The following is a 20,343-nucleotide window of genomic DNA, read 5'->3' on the forward strand; positions in this document are numbered from 1 at the left end:
ACAGTGCATTTTTATGGAGCTATGATTATGTGAGAGTAATTATTTTTAATGATATCCTACTGTGTACAACAACAGCTTGATTCATATCTTATATATTATTCAGCATTTAGGTATCCATTTAAATCCCAAAATAAAAAAACACTTAACAAGATTTTAAAAAACAACAACAATAGATTCCCAATTTTACAACAAAATGAAAACAATCTAAACTTGCATTTGATTGCTAAATGTTTTCTTTGTATTTTGTTTTGATATTTGTATTATTGTATTATCACACTTGTCATATCTTTGTAATTATTTTCCTAAATATTTGGGATATTTGGACATGCTCCAAATTAAGCTACTGTAATGTAAGATGGAAACAACTGACGACATGAAGTTAAATATGGGAGGTTGAATCACAAATTGACCATTTATCTTAATTACTTCTGTGACGTAAAACTTTTTAAATGATTTAAAAAATAATCAATTTCTTCTGTTCTGCCACTTCAGTAGAACAGAAGAAACGTATAACCCACGGAATCGATTAATTAAGATATTATTATTATTAATCTTTTGTATTACTATTAGTTTATTAGACTTTGCACTGATTTCAGCAGACGCCAGCAGGAGTCTCCCGTTCCCATAGTAACAAGCCTTCATTTAGAGCCGTAAGTAGACGGAGTTAGTAGCACAGACTTTTGCAGACCGCTTCAAATACATCCAACTTTTAGCTCTTCTGCTTTGTTTTGGCGACGGGGTGGTGCTTTCTGTATCCACTAGAGATCTTTAAGAAGTCCCTTCGAAGTTTTATTTTCTCATATTGATTCTAAAATGCGAGAAAAGCTGCAGCGTAGAGTTCGTCGGATAGCTTAGCCGAACTCAGTGTCACAGACTGCTGCGGTTAGTGTCCGGAAGTTCTGAGGGAAAAAAGTAAGAAAGGCATGAAAAAAGCAGCTGGAAGAAACTTCGGACCAATTCAACTTCTCCAAGCCCCTTAAAACACGGTTTACTTTTGTAACTCTACATGGGAGAGCGTTTGCGCGTTTAACATTAGTTCCTTTTAATAATTAGCTTTGTGCATTTGTCTATCAATGGGTCTGCCAACGCTGGAGTTTAGCGACTCTTTCCTGGACAGTCCGGAGTTCAGAGAGCGGCTGCAGTGCCATGAGATAGAGCTGGAGAGGACCAACAGGTTTATAAAAGACCTCATCAAAGATGGAAACATGCTGGTGTCTGCCCTCAGAAGTAAGTGGTCGATCTTTAATAACTGATTTTCGGAGTGAAAGCGCGTGTCTGTTACATATAAGTTACTCAACCAGTTGCACGGTCTGCTGCTGGGAAAGCCATCAGTTCAAACAAAGCCGGTGTAGTTAGTTTATTATACCTTTTATTTACTTAATCCATTGAATTGTGGAACTGAGAGCAGCACGGTTAGTTAGGTAGTAACAGTGTTATGTATATCATATAGTGTATGTCTGTATCGTGCAGTGGTGGAATGTAACTTGTTAGCAGAGGTGGAAAAAGTACTCAGATCGTGTAGGCCTATTTGAGTAAAAGTAGAAGTACCAGAGTGTATGAATACTCTGTTACAAGTAAAAGTCCTGCATTCAAAATGTTACTCATGTCAAAGTACACAAGTATTAGCATCAAAATATACCAAAAGTACTCATGCAGATTGGTCCATTTCTGAATAATATGATATGTTTTGATTATAATTATTGATGCATTAAAGTGTTCTCAAAGCTGGTGAAGGTGCAGCTAGTTTGAATGACTTTGTATACTGCAGGGTAGCTTGTGAATTTACTCTAGGTGTAACTAAAGATCAGAAAACTGATTTAAGTGTTGATAACATTTCAAATCGTTAATCCGAATCTATAAAGTAACTAAAGATATTTAATAAATGTGAGTACAAGTACACGATTTACCTCTGATTTGTATTGGAGTAGAAGTACATTGTAGCATGACATGGAAATACTCAAGTTTAAGTACAAGCATCTCTACATTTTACTTAAGTACAGTACTTGAGTAAATCTACTTAGTTACTTAACCCCATTGCTAATTAGCCTATTACAGTTAGGTACTTGTAGGCATAGTTTACTTCGTTATGTCCTTATTGTACAACTTTCTTTGCACAGCTGACACAATAATAAAAGTTACCATTTAATACCAAATATTCCTAAATTAGCTCCACCTCAACTAACTACAATTCCTTACATTTATTATAGCGCTTTTTCAATGACTCAAAGCGCTTTACATATACACACATTACACATACATGCAATGGTCAGATACTGTGGACAATACCCACAGGAGCAAGTTCAGGTGAAGTGTCTTGCCCAAGGACACACCGGCTTTACAGACGCAGCAGCGGCGGGTTTCGTTTAACTACGACAGTAAAACCCTGCTTTTACATCAATACAGATGTCTACTTTTAAATAACAATGAGACAGTAAGAGTGTAGAGTAAGAGTAACAGCCTGCTTCCTCCTGCACTGCTAACGTCATACAAGAATAGGTTAAAGGTTTTATTTATCATACCTTGACAGGACTTTGTTTGGCTTTATATGATGTTTTGCAATTCGGAGGAGGAGGTTTGTTTGAACCTAGATATGAGTGTAATGAAAAATAAATGATTTCATTTGCCTGACCATCATCATAGCTATTAATGATTTCAGCATCAATGTCTTCTGCCACTTGAGCAGCTTTATGGGCACCCAAAATATACATTAGATAAACTGTGTGTCAACTGGTTTGTTGTAAATGTTAAAAGCACAGTAACCAGCAGGGCTATAAGTGTCACTCATTTGCCTTATCTATTTCTCTTGGTTCACCGACTTGCTGTAGTAAATGCTTTGCAGTAAGAAAAACAAAAGCAGAAGGCCAAACGAGTCAGGACGCGAACCTGGCTATAGAGAATAGGTCAGGCTGTCCATTCCCCAGCAAATCACTTTCACTAGCAGTTCTTCAGTTGGCTATTTTGTGGGTAATTCAATAATAATTGTGTCAAGACTCGTGTCAAGACTTGTTAAGTAAACGGAGAAAAATGGCCACAATTTGTCAAAGGCCAAAGTGAGCTCTTAAGTTTGCTGACATCGTCTGACAAATACAACAAAACGCTTAAATATACATACAATTATGTAATAAGTTTAATGTTAATACTTATAATTTGAGAGGCATAGCACAGCATTTATAAAAGGCTAATCAATCAACCAAATGGTGTCCTTTAATAGTCCCCGTCTTGAGGAGTTGCCCCATCCAAATGTACGTTTTCAGACTGCTTATGACCAAAAAAGGTAAAATATGCACAATTCAAACCATGGTTGATATGAAATCTACCGTAGAGTGCAAGATGGCATTTACGCAGCAGTTGTTTGTATACCCGTTAATGAATAGTGACATATCATATCCATTAATCATCAGCTAATGAATTCTTTCTTGAACAAGCGCGTCCCATTTGTAAGCGGTTTCTTTTGATCATCTCCAGGTTAAGCTCAGACACGCCTGCGCGTTGTAGCTGCTCTGCATTGTTAACATGAACAAGTCTAACTGAACACAATACAATGATATTCATGATATGCTAGCTTGTATTACCTTTACTGACTACAAAGCCTTTTATAAAATGTTTTAGTGTGTTCATCTCCCTTCACAGTGTTTTTATTGCCGCAAATGTGTTTTAATTAGACTGAACAATGCTGTCATAAAAATGAAGGAAACACATTCAAGTTTTGTAGGCATCCGACCACAAACCGGCTGCATTGACACAGTCCTACATCACTTATTGAAAACAGGACACTTGATTATGCAGACAGATTGCAGTAGGTAGACTGCTGTACATAACACATCTGAACATATTATAAATATTGATAATAAAGGGCCCAAGGCTTTTGACCCTCTGACAGGTGTAACTGAAATGTTCGACTTACTGATCAAATATAAAATGTCTGTCTCCCAGCTGTTTTTAATCCAAATAACATCCCGGCTTCCCCCCAGCTTCTACAAACAGACCTTTTACTGCACCAGAAAACATTCATAATACTTTGGTCCACAAGTTGTGCTTTTAAGTAGCAATATGGAATCTTAATTTATGTTTTCAAAATAGGATAAAGCTTTTTACTGTTTCATGCATTGGCCTTTAAAACTGTTGTTTCTATAAACTGACTCTAAAAGACATTTTAATGGTTTTATTATTGGTTTATAATGCAGTGTTGTGATTGAAATAGCTCCTTACATCAGCTGGCATGCAGTGCAAGGGAAAAAATGCAGACTTGTGTTGCCAAATATGCATACGCCGCAGAGAATAATAGGAGGTATTAAACTCTATTAATGGGATGTTGTTTGGACACGTAAACACAGTTCCCAGAGACTAATGCTGTAAAGTGGAGTTTGTAGCAGGGTGTGGTTGTTTACACTGTAGACTTTGACACCTTGACTCATAGGAAAAAACATTAACAGTTTCTTACAGCACGGAATGAATGATTCTGCTTGTTGGAGCTTTATGTTGTGTTGGACCAATGATGGAAATCCCCTGCCAGACGCATTCTTGAATGATATGGAAATAGTGAAGTTATGGCAATAATACAAAACCTGCTTTAAATGTCCTCCTTCTGTTTTCCCCAGGTCTCTCTCTTGCTGTTCAACGGTTCTCTCATTCCCTGCAGGAGTTCCAGTTTGAATGTATTGGAGACGCGGAGACTGATGATGAGATCAGTATAGGTAAGATGAAAATGTCCGCAGTGGTCTAAAAAAATCTAAAAGTACAGACTGCAAATATTTATCCAATATGATGATATTTGAGGTGTAACATTAACATATATTTCACAGCTCAGTCCTTAAAGGAGTTCTCTCAACTCTTGAGCACCATGGAAGAAGAGAGAAAACGACTGGTAATATACTGTGTGTGTGTGTGTGTGTGTGTGTGTGTGTGTGTGTGTGTGTGTGTGTGTGTGTGTGTGTGTGTGTGTGTGTGTGTGTGTGTGTGTGTGTGTGTGTGTGTGTGTGTGTGTGTGTGTGTGTGTGTGTGTGTGTGTGAAAGAGATAGAAATTAGAAAGAGAATATCAAAATGCGGGGCTGTTCTGTACATAAAAAAAAGAGGACATTCTTTTGGCTGTGACCTTGAAGCGACGGGATGGGCTAATAGTAAACAGTAAATAGGTCGACTAACTCTATGAGTGGCATTGTATTCTATACAATGTAAAGCTTTGTTCCTAATAATTAGGTTTATGGGTATTTACTTTTTTGAAGAGATATTTATGTTAATTTAAAAAAAGTCCACCAAGAACTTTGAATGGTTATTCCAAAAAGATTTAGACATGTTCTGAATGCTCCATTAGACTAAAAGCCCCTTCTAAAACCACATTGGTGTCACTCACTTCATGATTTCAGTTTTAAAAAAGTCGCCATTACTTGATTTACCAATCTTGCTTCCTCAAGCCCCTTGTCCTAATTTGGTTTTCCCACAAGTCTGATGATACTTCTTTTGTAACATTTCTGCCGGCAGCAGTGTGTGCTCCATGGCAATTTTGGAGAAATGTCTCAGGCCCTCCATCAACCAGAGGGCTTTGAGTTGGAGTGATTGGAGTCTGGCACAGTCTGTGTGCAGGCAGACCTCTGCGCATGCGCAAAAGCTTGCTACCTTATGCATAGCCCTCTGTCTGCCTGGGAGTGTGTGTGGCTGTGTGCACGGTCTTGTTACAGAGGAACCATGTGGAACCTATTCTGCCAATTCCCCTGTGAGCACAGGCCTGGGAAAGTCCAAAAAGGGCTGTGTGTGTGTGTGTGTGTGTGTGTGTGTGTGTGTGTGTGTGTGTGTGTGTGTGTGTGTGTGTGTGTGTGCTCTCTTTCTCCCTTTCTTTCTTTCCTCCTTTGTGTGTGTTTGAGTTGTATGCTCCTCCACTGCATCGCTGCAGATAGCTCTTAACCTTTACTAATACCATCATTATTGCAATCAATCCCAGCGAATTGGTTTCTCTGAAATACCTGCCTGTTCAACCTGAAACGACTATAATTACTATTTGACGATGGCCTTCAGTCTCTCAGTGTTCAGTTTCATCCTGCATATTGTAACGTGATGAAAACATACAAAGAAAGGAAGCCTTTCTTTGGTTACTCACGTGTTTCTAAACTGAAGTGAAAGTCATTATGCCGTGGGTTTCAAATCTTTTTACAGTCTGATGCTTAAATCGACAGAACAAAGCAAGAAATGACAGAGACCGAATGATTTAGACTTGTGACTAAAGAGGGCAGAGACCTTGTATAAACACCAGAGCTCTGCTAACCGCTCAGTAGCCTTTCTTGCTGCTTGACTTAAGTCTCAACATCAACCACAAGTTTCCCATACTGTACTGTACAGTGGACAAACATGGTAACACTATTGTATAATAACTATTTTAGATTTTGAGTTTTTTTCTAGTTAGTTGACATGTATTCCTCATTCCCCGATATGTGTTCAATCAATCAATCAAATTTGTATACAGCCCAGAGGTTGCGCTAGACTTTTTCGCTGCCCGAAAAAAAAAAGAGAGAGAGGAGAGAGAGAGAGAGAGAGAGAGAGATAGAGAGAGAGCGAGAGAAGAGAGAGACGTAGAGAGAGAGATAGAGGAGAGAGATAGAGAGATAGAGCTAGATAGAGAGAGCGAAGAGGAAGTAGAGCGCACGCTCTCAACAGTGGGACTGTTAGCGCCGTGGTTATTGCATGTCCACTGCACCAGCGTAAGCAATACTCACAGACATTTCAATGATCTGTTCGGCAAAGTTGGTTTGGAAAACGGTATAATTAACTTTTGGGCAGGCATACATACACGGCATACACCGGAGCCTCGCTGCAGGGAAACTGGCGCTGTTCTGAGTTTGACGGACGGCTTTCAGGATTTTTCCGTCATTGTTAAAAAAAAAATCGTCACAGATGGAAAATATTCGGTTAACGCAACCTCTGATACAGCCTAACATTTGTCTCCGGGGGGTTTACATATCACACACTCTGTCCTTTGCAGCGGGACAAGGAAACACACCCCAGAGACACCCAACAATGAAGGGTGAAAATATAGAATAAACCCAAGGAGAGTAACAGTGGAGGGATCCTTCTTGCAGGACGGACAGAAGTGCGATAGGTGTTCTGTGTATAGATTAAAAAAGACAATAAAGTTGCAACTCAGACATTTTAATGTAAACATATATTAAAAATGAAATGATCCTGAATGTTCCTCTTGCACCATCATCAGATAAACATTTGTTTAGTCTATAATAATAATAATGCATTACATTTTTTATTAGAGCGCTTTTACAGGTGCTCAAAGCGCTTTACAAGTACACATTACACATATTAGACATGTAAGAGTCATTACTGCGGACATTACCCACAGGAGCAAATGCGGGTAAAGTGTCCTTGCCGCAAGGACACAACGGCCTGAACGCATAGTCTAGATTACACTTTTAGATAATATTTGCTTCATTAAGGGACTTCCCCATCAGCCCCAGGCTGTAGTTTGTGTAAAGTGTTAATAAACAGAACATAGGTCCCCCACTGCAGCGCTTATTACATATGACACACTGAGCTGTTTCCTTCCCTCAGATCCAGAATGCCGATGACGTGTTGATCTCCACCGCTCGAGAGGTTTCGTAAGGAGCAGATTGGAGCTGTTAAGGTACAATTTGAGATATTAGAAACCAAAGCATAACAACGAATTACAAATTGGGGCCACAACTGAGGGTTCAAGCAAGGCTTTATTAGTCATACGTACATAGCTACAGTGTCGTTATGTGACGATGAAGAGCTTAGGTCACAGGCTCCACCAACAGTGTAAACACACATAAAACTGAAAAAAATATGTAGATTAGTAAGTTATTGTACCGTTAAGACTTAAGCTTTACTAAACCGGGATTTAAAAAAACTTCCCACAGGCTCTACTGACATTTTTACAAGGCTAATATGTGAAGGTTCAGTTCATGAGGCGTGCTAAGTGTTAGTTATCCAACACTGTGGGTCGTGATTGACACATCCTCCTGTCTGGTCTCAGTCAGTTCCTTAGTGGTCAAGGAATCCAATTTGTTCAGATAAACGACAGATCACAGTCCAGTGTCAGAAACGAGGTCATGGGAACGAATGCTGGGAGGAAAGACAGGGTGCGCGTCACAGACAGAGAGATAGTTGAACTCAGAGAGGCAGTATAAACAGAAGCGAGTCCAGTGTTTGGTTTCAGCAGCTGTCTCAAATGTTTAATTCACTTTGTCTGAACTTTGTTTCCCTTTCGCTCGCTCTCAGACAAAATGTAAAGATAGCATGGGCATGCAGTGGACAGAAAATAGAAACTATTAACCCTGAAAGTGAAATCATTTCTCCCCATTGAATCATACAGCTCCTCAGAATGTAGCAGGAGTGTGTGAGCGTCCACACACCGATGTTGTGCAGCAAGACAGAGTGGTTAGACATGTGGAGTTTGGAGATGCAGCTGTTGGGAAGTAGCTGTTGTCCCTAAATATTTTGGCAGGGCCTGCTCATTGAGATTACAAATGGTCCCTCTGTAGCTGTAACTTCACTGTGGCCTCACTCATTTGGAGCATCTTTAGGAGGGCAATGCTGGTCTGTCTGTTGGTTGGTCGTACCATACATTTGGTACAGACTTTTATGATCCTCAGGGGATAAATATCACTGACTTTGGTGACCCCTTGACCTTTGACCGACATTATTATGGTCAAATACCACTTATTTTCAAAGTGAAAGATTCTCACAATTATTGGATGGATTTCAACGAAATGTTCTACAGATATTTGAAGTCCTATTAGAGTGCTAAAAGAATGAAAGGAATAAGTACTAAAACCACAAAATGACTTAGCATGAGTCGCCTCCCGTCCTCTCAAGTCGATGGGTTTTGGTTAGAAGCCTGTAATAAGGTCTGTAATTAACACATGCATGCATAAGATTTTCCATATTTTATCCGACAACATAAAACGGGATTATAAATATCCTCGCTTGAGAGTTTTGAAGCTTTATGTGCTTTTAAAAAAGGCGGTTACTAACAAGCTGGCTCAATGACAGTACAGAGGTTTTTGGGGGAATACAAACATCATCAGAAACCTTTCATTATTGAAGTTAACTTAATTATCAGTTCTTGTACAAATTCTTGTTTTCCCCAAGCAAAAATACAGTTACATTTCTTGAAGTAAACGATAGTAAAGCATCATTATGACAATAGGTATCTTTAACTTTGATATTGTGTTTGCACTGGTATTGCAATGATTTTAGCCCCAGTGAATGAGACGTATAGGACTGCGGAAAGGGAGATATATTCAGCTGTTATTTCTCTCTGTTTTAAGTATTAAAAAAACGGAACACAAAGAGTTTTGTTAGCAGATGTAATCCTTTACAGATTGCTTTTATGTATTGCTCATATCCTCTCTACGTCCCTGTCTTTCTCAGGAGGGAAAGAAGCAGTTTGACAAGGAGACAGAAAGGTACTACTCTGTTCTGGAGAAACACCTCAGCCTGTCGTCCAAAAAGAAGGAATCACAGCTAACCGAGGGTAAAGCGTTAGACTCCTAAAAACATGCACCAAGTTCCTCCCACGTGTGTTAAGTAACAAAAGTGACTTTATGACCGTCGTTTCTGTTTTTGTTTCAGGCTGATTCACAGATGAGTAAAGACAGGCAGGTTTTTTATGATGCCTCTCTGCAGTATGTCTTCAAGATCCAAGAAGTGCAGGAGAGAAAGAAGTTTGAGTTTGTGGAGCCGGTGAGTTCACAAACATACATCATGATCATGTTTGTTATGCAACTTTATCACTATTTGACAGACTTTACAGCTCTGACCAAAAGAGAGAAATCAAAGCCACACACAATGTTTCTTCACAGGAAAATATGACATATTAAAATATTTTTGTGCTGCTTGTAAACAATGACAGCATCAAACATTAGGTCATAATTGGCAGCTAAGCCCGTAATGGTTGTGTGTGTGCTAACATAACTTATCATGGAAAGACAGCCAGTCCAGTTTCTGAAAAACACACACAACACACACTGTTCGGACGATGATAAAATGGTTTTAATGATTGATATCAGTAAAGCCCACTTCCTGTTGCTGTGGAAGCACTTCCTGCATGGAGATCTGTACCGCCTGATAGAGAGGAAAATCTTTGTTGTAAATATGGACAGAAACCCAAACAACATTTAGTTTGGGGCTGTTTTCTCTTACATAGGCCATGTTGATAAATTGAGCAGATGACAGACGATCCCTCTTTTCTAATCCTCTCATTATACTCTGCACTCCAGAGCCCCCAGCTAACATTTCTTCTCTGTATTTCTCCCTCTGATCTTCAGCTATTAGCCTTCCTGCAGGGTTGTTTACGTTTCTACCATGAGGGCTACGAGCTGGCCAGTGAATTTGAACCCTACAAGCAAGAACTGCAGTTCAACCTGCAGAATGTAAGTGGACCTGATATCATTTGTTTCATCTGGTCTACCTGCCATTAAGAAAAAGTATTTGAAAGTCAATTTTGGATGGAACTTGTGTCACCTTTCTTAAAGTGGAAACCTCACACAACTGATACTCTTGGCATGTCAAAACCTAGGATACAAACATAAGATGTGAACTTCTTTCAACCACAGTTTCTACTAGGCCTGCTGTAGTGCAGACTCATATGACCTCCTTTGCAGTTAAATCTTTCTTTGACCAAGTTACCTGATAAGGGTTAGAGTTTAAAGGGGCAAAAATGTATTAGGTCGTCCTAAATTAATCATGTCAGACTGCTAAAATGTATTTAATCTACTGTATGTTTCATTTCATGTAAAATGCAGTGTTATCTCCTCATAAAATAAAAATATTTACATCACTGTTGCAGCGTCAAGGTTTGCATCAGTTAAAAACTAAATGTACTACTTGGATAGACAAAGGAACTACCTGTATAAAGACTTGAAGTAAGATTCTGTATGCATCAAATAAATATGTATGCAAGCCTCCTTTTTAATGCTTCTTTTTTTTATGTTGATAAGGCTCGTAATAACTTTGAGAGTACACGAGTTGAGGTGGAAAGGCTGATGAAGAGGATCCGCTCTGCAGAAGAAGACTTCAAAGCCCCCAGTTGTTTTACCATGGAGGGATATCTGTATATACAAGAGAAACGTGAGCTACACAAAAATTAGTTTATTCTTCTCTCTCAGTCCATCTCTTTTAAATGTTCTGAAGGGAAGCAAATACCAGAATCAGACTTTATTACGTACAAACCAATATACATGTGACCCTGCATGAATGTGTGTCCTGTATTACAGGTCCGTTGGGCAGTGTGTGGACCAGATACTACTGTACATATGAAAAAAGCTCCAAGATATTCACCATGGGCAACACAGAGGCCAGACCAGCCAGCAGACAGGTGAGCTGCTAGCAGAGATAAATCACCAGACATTACACGTTTAAGCATGTTGACGAGGTGGAAGGTGGTCCTCCCCAGGGGGCTCAAATTGTTGCAGAGTTAAAAGTGAAAAACTCACATAGGATAGCCTAAATGTGTGAATGTATTATAAGATAGTTTCGAGATACAGCAGTAGTCAGAAATAAATACATTCCTTATGATAAATCTTTTTTATGTACTTGTGGCCTAAGTTTGTTAAACAGCAATAGTATAGACTATCTTGGCTGAATTGTTGCATGTTTATGTAATCAAACAACATAATCATAATCCCAAAGACATCCAAGAATCGAGTGAAACCAAACAAATAAACTGAGGGGGCACATTTTTCCAAGATTTGTCTGAGGGGAAGCCCAGAGTGGAAACCCCTGTTTGAGCTCATTCACTTAAAATGCCTTTCTAAAAATAAAAGGCCTTAAAGGTGGGGTAGGTAAGTTTCAGAAACCGGCTCAAGTGCACTAAAATTTGAAAGTACACAGCCGAAAAGAATCCGCCCCTTCCTTCAGACTTCCTTACAGAGCACCTCCTCCAACACACATGAACGCGCACATGACGTCTGCAGACTGGTGAAAGTGGCCGCCTGTTGCTGGCGAGTCATTGAAGTACTGCTGCAATGCACGCCCAATGAGGGCACGAGATACATTTGTGCGTGCACGAGATGGAAGGCTGACAGACAGGGTGGCAATCCAATCCGTTTAGCCGGGCCGGCTAAACGGATTGGTTGTACTTTTTACAGTATTACGGGTTCCACAGATTTTTTTTTGTCAAAGCACTTAAGATATTCATTGCTATCGGGATGTTAAGAGCATTCCATGGAATATAACAAAAAGTGTATCTCGAGCCGGTTTCTGAAACTTACCTACCCCACCTTTAAGTATGCAAATCATTTAAAAATAATAATTTAAACAGCAATAAGGGGCATGATTCTGTTTCACATCTTCACACAAGCACTTGAATGCACTAGCAAGAAAGAGAAACAGTCTCTACAAACGTCAGTATCATGTAAAGTAGCTGTTAATGCACATTTGTTGCTTCAATATCTTTTTTTTGTGAGAGTCCATAACAGATATACTACAACACATGTCTCTGTTAACAGAACGGCGTGGTGAACGGTACACCTGAGATGTTCAAGCTGCGCTCGTGTGTCAGAAGGAAGACAGAATCAATCGACAAACGCTTCTGCTTCGACATCGAGGTGGCGGAGAGGTGAGTAGGGAATAGAATGAGTGTCCGTATACACAGATGCTAAACTGAGATAGTGTGCCCCCATTTAAAAATCCTTTCCTCGGCAGGCATGGCGTCATCACCTTGCAGGCGCTTTGTGAGGCCAACAGGCGGCTGTGGATGGAGGCAATGGACGGAAAAGAACCAGTATGCATATCAAGCATTAAATAAATGTCAACAATACAAAAACATGATTGTTTGAAATGTCTCGCTAACACATACCTAAACATGTTTTCGCTTATTTCAGATTTACACTCTGCCTTCATTGCTCAGTAAAAAGGAGGAGAGTAAGTATCCTGATGAATGCTGTTCCTGATTGATTTCAGAAAATCATATTTATTGATATGAATGTCTTTTTTACAGCATTTCTTAACGGGCCAGGCTTCAACTTTGTCAAGAAGTGTATAGAGCTGATTGAAGCAAGAGGTATTCCTCCTTCTTAAGGACAACATTATTCGACTGAGTATTTATTATATGCCGTGTTGTTTTATGTTAAAACATGTGTTTTTGTGTGTGTTTGCAGGCCTTACCACCCTGGGATTGTACAGGACTGGAGGAGTCAACTCCAAAGTGCAGCGGTTGATGACGAGTGTGTTTGGTAAGAGTGTGTGTGTGATTTTTATGTTTTGTTATTGATTAATTCAAGCACAATAAATAGCAGTTATATTTATAAAAAACTGCTGAATCTTGTATAATCTACTTTCTAGCATCTTCAGCTCCCTCTGAGGTGCAGCTGGATGCAGAGGCCTGGGACAACAAGACCATCACTAGCGGCCTGAAGAATTATTTCAGGTAACATACAGTCAAAAGTTAATTAATAACACTTCTCTTGAAATATGAATCAATGATTTGTAATGTGCGTGCAGGTGTCTGGCAGAACCGGTACTGACCTACAGACTGCATAAAGAATTCATCAAGGCTGCAAGTAAGATCCCTTACTGCCTCTAAGTAACACAGACGTAGTAACACAGACGTAGTAACACAGACGTAGTAACACAGACGACGTAATAACACAGACGACGTAGTAACACAGACGACGTAACGCAGACGACGTAACGCAGACGTAGTAACGCAGACGTAGTAACGCAGACGTGGTAACGCAGACGTGGTAACGCAGACGACGTAGTAACGCAGACGACGTAGTAACGCAGACGACGTAGTAACGCAGGCGACGTAGTAACGCAGGCGACGTAGTAACGCAGACGACGTAGTAACGCAGACGACGTAGTAACGCAGACGTAGTAACTTAGATGTAGTAACGCAGACGTAGTAACGCAGACGTAGTAACGCAGACGTAGTAACGCAGACGTAGTAACGCAGACGTAGTAACTTAGATGTAGTAACGCAGACGTAGTAACGCAGACGTAGTAACGCAGACGTAGTAACGCAGGCGTAGTAACGCAGGCGTAGTAACGCAGACGTAGTAACACAGACGACGTAGTAACGCAGACGTAGTAACGCAGACGTAGTAACGCAGACGTAGTAACGCAGACGTAGTAACGCAGACGTAGTAACGCAGACGTAGTAACGCAGACGCAGTAACGCAGACGTAGTAACGCAGGCGTAGTAACGCAGGCGTAGTAACACAGACGACGTAGTAACGCAGACGACGTAGTAACGCAGACGACGTAGTAACGCAGACGACGTAGTAACGCAGGCGACGTAGTAACGCAGGCGACGTAGTAACGCAGGCGACGTAGTAACGCAGACGACGTAGTAACACAGACGACGTAGTAACACAGACGTAGTAACACAGACGTATGATGGAATCTATTTGTGGTTATTTCCACCGTGTTTTGATCAAATTAATTCCCTGATGCATTTCATGTTATCGTAAAGAAGCACAATATGTTGCCCTCTCTCCGCTGAATGGCATCCCTCCCTCTGCTCTGTCTCTTTACTGTTTCACAGAGTACGATGACCATAAGTACAGAGTGAGAGCCATTCATGCTCTGGTGCACAAACTTCCAGAAAAGAACAGAGCAATGTTGAAGATCTTAACCAACCACCTCCTCAAGTACGTACAGATTAACACAAACTGTGCTCACATTGTTCAATACCTTGATCCCATTGGCTCTGAAATGGCTTTCTCCAGTCATCTTTTTATACTTTCATGCAAATACTTTTGTACTATTCCAATATTCTGTTAGACATTAAAATCATCCTCACAACATAAAAACATGTTTGTTTCTTCAAAGACATCAATTTGTCTGCAAGGAAGGCAACAGGAAATAATTATTTCACAAAATAATGAGAGGTTTATGTGCTTTAGCTGCCTCGAGTAGAGATTCAAATTGTATGCAACACTTTAATATATAGCTAAACTAACAGGAGTGCATGTAGTGACACATATACTGATCACCATTTTCTTGTTGTATTACATAGTGTATTTGTACATGTTGTGGGTATATGACAGAAAAATATATGCTCTCATGTGTGCGTGTGTGTACAGGGTGTCCTCTCACAGTGACCAGAACCTGATGACTGTGTCCAACCTGGGAATGATCTTCGGCCCGACGTTGCTGAGGTCCCAGGAGGAGACGGTGGCCGCCATGATGAACATCAAGTTTCAGAACATTGTGGTGGAGATTATCATTGAAAACCACAACAAGGTAAGCTGACAAATACACACACATGCATACAAACACCCATTACATACACAGAAACACACTGAACAGACATGTATGTTCTTGCCAGATTTTTGGCGAGGCCCCGGATCTGTCGTTGCCGTTACCTCCGGCTTCCTCCTCTCGGTCGACTCCTCGCAGGAGCAAGGTGATCTGTATGTCGTCGGGGAAGAGGAAGGCCCGTCTCTACCCTCCAGCTCTCTGCTTGGCAGACAACGACAGTGAGTCTCTCTACAGCTAACAGCTCCCTTTTCTTGTCACTTATTAGTACATTTTTACTACACAACATTTATTGATCAATTATAGCTGTAAATTACCTTTGAGATATGTGATAAGCTTATGAAATACAACCCATTAATGGGGCGAAGCCTGCGAGCTAGTTCAGGCAGTCAACTCGAGCACCAATGATACATTAACAAGTGACGCACCTCGCCCCTCTTACAAACCAACCAAACACATTCTCCTAAACATGCCGCTCTATTTAAGCTGCCAGGTCTTCCTGCCTCTGCCTCGCTATGCAGCTGCTGCACTGCTGTGTTCACTTGCTATTGCTGCGTTCATGTTCCTGCTGCTGTGTTTCATGTTGCTGCTGCTCGCCTGCCCCACCACCACCCCAGCTTCCACCCGTAGGCTCGGGGGATAGTTATCATTCAATGTTCTTTGTAAATCTGTGGAGTGATGATGCCCGAGCCTAGACGCCAAACTCAAACTATATGCTGCTTCTAATAAACATATTAAGAAACACGTGAGTTGTCTGAATGAAATAGAATAAATCCAGCAGTTTCCGAGCATTTGGGCATGTGAAAATGCTCTTCCACTAAAGAATAAATTCCCATCAGATGATTTTATTCAGGTATTCAGTATGGCTGCAATCGAAGATAAAAAAACTCTCCTTTATACATCCTGTTTTTTTTTTTTTAAATCAAGGATAAGATATAAAGAATGAAGAGAAGACTTTGATAAGGTTTATATTATTAAAACTACATTTGAGTCTCTTTTTTCTTCCTGAACAATATTGTCCGTCACAGTTTGTGTTTAAGGAGGACAGAGCCGTCTCGTCTTAGGTTTTTAGCGACATATTAAGTGTTTCATTTTCTTTAATAACACCGACACGCGGGATGGACTAACCTTGTCATCGTGTCTCTTCATCTGCTGACGTGTATTTATTTCTCCCTCCAGGTGACACCTTCAGCAGCAGCCCCAGCACGACCCCGATGGGCAGCCAGGAGTCTCTGTCCTCTCACTCCTCGGAGAAGAACGGCTTGTCTCAGACCTCTCCTCTGTCCTCTCCGGCTGCTGAGTCCGGCTCGTCCTCCACAGCTCCAGTGTCTCCTCCTGCCGCGTCCTCCTGCTCCCCGTCCCACAACTCCTCAAGCGGGAATGATCAGAAACAACCGCCGGACAGCGCCGCCTCCCCTCCCCTCACGCCTTCCTCTTCCCGGACTTCCTCCAAGCTCAATCCAACTTCCTCTGTGTCCTCCACGTCCTCTTTAATCTCCAAAGAGACGAGTCTGTCTGGTAAAGGAAACTCTACTGCCTCCTTATCATCCCTCAAAGAGTCTAGATCTCCTTCCTTAGCCTCCTCGTCCACTGCCTCCATCCAGGACTCTTTAGTGGAGCGCACCCCCCCCCTCAGCAGGGGTCGACCCATTCAGAGAGGGTCGTCTGTCTCCTCTCTGAAGAGCACTCTTTCAGTGGATCAACGAAATGCATCGAGCAACACCTCCACCCTCAAAGAAACCAAAGTGACGGACTCTACGTCTTCACCTCGGCAGCTCAGAAAACCTTACAGGACTGCCTCCTCCTCCTCTTCGTCGTCTTCGTCTTTATTCCCCTACCAGCTCTCCACATCTTCCTCTCTCACCTCCCTACACATCTCAGAGGGTGCGTATATCTCTACATATTTAAGAGAGATGACAGTGAGAATAATGTTAAAGGACCTTCCACTTCGCAGGGCGACTGTGGCTGCGAGGGAGTGCGGTTGCCTTTCAACCAGAAGGTTGTGGGTTCGATCCCAGCTCATGCAGTCAACGTGTCGATGTATCCTTGGGCAAGATACTTAACCCTGAGTTGCTCCCGATGGCATGGCCAACGGTGTGTGAATGTGTGTGAATGTTAGGTCCTAGAGCAGTGCTTCTCAAAGTGTGGTCCGTGGACCACTGGTGGTCCGTGAGCGCCCCCTAGTGGTCCGTGAGTATTGGTAACATTTGAAATAAATAAATACATTTAAGTTTTCCGCACTCTCACAGGAATATCTCCGCAATGGAACGAGCTTAAGTTTCACTTTATATTGCATGATAAAGCCCAGGGGAACACCTTCGTCACACATGTTGCCACTTGTTTGTACCATTTCCAGGCGATTTATAATCTGCTCTAGAAAAACGATGTGTTTTGGGATATTTGTGGAGTTAGGTGGTCCGCGAGTGCTTTTTTATTGGTTAAGTGGTCCTTGGTATGAAAAAGTTTGAGAAACACTGTCCTAGAGTAAGGTACACTGCTCTGTATGAATGGGTGTGAATGGGTGAACGACATGTAGTATGTAAAGTGATTTGAGGGGTCTTAAAGACTGGATAAAGTGTTATATAAGTACAGTCCATTTACTTCCACCTGTTTTTGTTTGGTTCTAATTTCTTGTGTTACTATCGCAGATTACAGAAGTTGTCACGGATCTGTACAGAGTCTCATGTCCTCGGACCCACAAGAGGCAACACACAAACGTAAACCTGCACACACCCGCTGGGGCTCCGATCTGAAACACCCTGCAGGCTCTGCATCCAGCAACGGCTACCAGAGGCCTGGATCACTGTGAGTGTCTGTAAATATCAGATTATAAAGTGCTCTCATGCAGCACAGCACTTTCATCCTTTGACCTGTTCTGTCAGAAAAGACGAAGACATTAAGATCAATGGGTGGTTTAGCCCAGGAGAAACAAAGTGGTTCAGTTTGCTGAAACCTTGTGGTATAAAGATGGTGTGGTGCAGAACAGATGGCATTTAAAAATATTTTTGATAAAGAGTTGCACTGTAAGGAAAGGTCAAGTTTTAAAATGTCAAAACCCTTTTCAAAAAATATGTCAATTGACATGAGAATGTTTTCTTATCAGTTATCCCTGTAGATCACTGGTTGGCTTTACATTAAAGAGATACTACAACTCTGGGATTTGTGATTTCTGACCTCATTGGCCTGATTCGAGGATTTAATGTATTTACTGAGACTGGGTTTTCGAAACTGTCATGCTCTCACAGAAACATCTGGGAAAGATCTCCAACATAATTTCATGTTTGTGTTTTACAGAATACCAGGCAGACTACCACAGCGTGAGAGTTCAGTATTCTCCTCAGCGTTAGACATTTGTTCAGGAAGGTAAGTTCATTTCCAGCTTGTTTATTGAACAACTTTTTAAGTCTAGAAGTGGTCACTTGTCAGTCACTACCTCATATCAAGTCATTCAAGTCTGAAATCTACACAAGAATCACATATAGTTGAATATAATCATCTGTAGCACAGTTCTTAGATATCTCTTTTTATTGAATATATGTTTTCTTCTAGGGATGCGAAAGCTCTTTACTCGTGTGAGGCGGAGCACAGCCATGAGCTCAGTTTTCCACAGGGGGCGCTGTTCTCAAATGGTAAGATTTTACATCATGTTTTCAATTCACTGGGAAATATTTTCAATGTTTAAAAACTGATGAAACTAATCCATGTAATAGATTTTAATCTGTAATAGAATGTAATACAAATGTGTGTGGGTCTGAATAATATAGGGCTGTTTTTATATCAATGATCCAAGAGTTGGGGAAAACCTGTGCTATCCTTTTTTGTCTTTGTTTAATGTAATTTTAAATGGGTATACCATTGTATGACATATTCAGTGACATGTTATGTACACGAAAAAGACAAGAAAGACAGAATGGGACAAATATGAAGAAAGTCTATATTAAACATGCTTAGCTAAGTGATAGTTTTTACATTTGAGCGGAACAGATAGTGATTGGATTCAGAAAGGATTTCATACTTTGTTAAATGTCTTTTATTATTATCCTGTGAGGAAAGGTAGGTGCCTCTGTTCATATAAGTAAAATGAGGCGTCTTACGTTTGCGAGGGTCTCAAGGGGCACAGGTCAATCGTTTTGTTCAAGCATTCTGAAATCCTGCACTACATAATCAGAGGTAAACTCAATTGCCCCCAAAGTGTATCATTTGTTGAGAAGTCCTGTTTGGATATAGATTACATGAGTGTGTGTGAATGAAAACGGTTTTATAAATGAAGGTCTTTGTCTTGTTTGTGTTGCAGTGTACGCCTCGGTGGAACCAGGTTGGCTTCAGGCGACGTACAACGGCAGAACAGGCCTCATACCTGAAAACTACATCACATACATGTGACAGACCCGGTAGCCAAACAACACAAATATCTAACTTAGACTTTAGGGATCTCCAGTGCGTGCAGTAATAATCTGTGCTGCAGATCGAAGATATAATATATTCATCATGTGACTGTTACTGAACAACTGGGGCTCGATACTAACGATGTATGTACTGAATGTATATCTGACTATGCTAGGTGATATTAACCAGCTTATAATACAATAGATGTTAAAATCTTGACTTTTGCTCCACTCCTTCATGACGGTGTCACTTAATCAACGTGATCAGCTCCTCTTTTATGTTGTGTTCTACACTATGCAGACATGAAATGTGTCTGTAATGTACGTGGAAACATGTGTTTTTTTATCAATTCATGTGATTTATGTATAAATTATCATACTAATATCAAAACTGTTTTTTACCTTTGTGCCTGAAACCGTGTGAATCGGTTTACGACTGAATCCTGACACATTTCTTATACTGTGTGTAAGGTTTCACACTTAATAATAATAAACGTAATCTACAAAAACAAACGGGCATTTTTTTTATTTAAGTATTTTCTTCGTGTGTTTATTTTGCATTCTCCTCAAAAACAGTACTTTTGTTCCCTTGGTATTGAATATGCCACTGTGCATAGCAAACTGGAATAATGAAATAATTGTTTATATTCCAAATGTTAGGGTAAGCCCTTATCATATCACTAAATGTTTTTAATGTGCATGAACGTTGTTTCTCCAAATAAGATGTGCTCT

The 20,343-nt window shown here is 40.6% G+C and overlaps 1 protein-coding gene across 1 annotated transcript; it reads left to right on the forward strand.

Annotated features, from left to right (window-relative positions):
* Positions 1–637: 637 nt before the first annotated feature.
* On the forward strand, positions 638–20,124 carry arhgap42a (Rho GTPase activating protein 42a). The gene is given in 25 exon segments (XM_034200944.1): positions 638–1,227; positions 4,599–4,694; positions 4,803–4,864; positions 7,550–7,579; positions 7,581–7,622; positions 9,395–9,497; positions 9,597–9,706; positions 10,291–10,395; positions 10,963–11,092; positions 11,239–11,339; positions 12,472–12,581; positions 12,668–12,746; positions 12,847–12,886; positions 12,963–13,025; positions 13,123–13,197; positions 13,307–13,391; positions 13,466–13,524; positions 14,511–14,616; positions 15,052–15,211; positions 15,297–15,447; positions 16,406–17,110; positions 17,875–18,031; positions 18,521–18,589; positions 18,776–18,855; positions 19,521–20,124. Coding segments are annotated over 25 exon segments (2,961 nt in total). The 5' UTR covers positions 638–1,073; the 3' UTR covers positions 19,610–20,124.
* The last annotated feature ends 219 nt before the right edge of the window (positions 20,125–20,343 follow it).

This window comes from Gymnodraco acuticeps, unplaced genomic scaffold (assembly GCF_902827175.1).
Source record: "Gymnodraco acuticeps unplaced genomic scaffold, fGymAcu1.1, whole genome shotgun sequence".
In the NCBI taxonomy this organism is placed as follows: Eukaryota; Metazoa; Chordata; class Actinopteri; order Perciformes; family Bathydraconidae; genus Gymnodraco; species Gymnodraco acuticeps.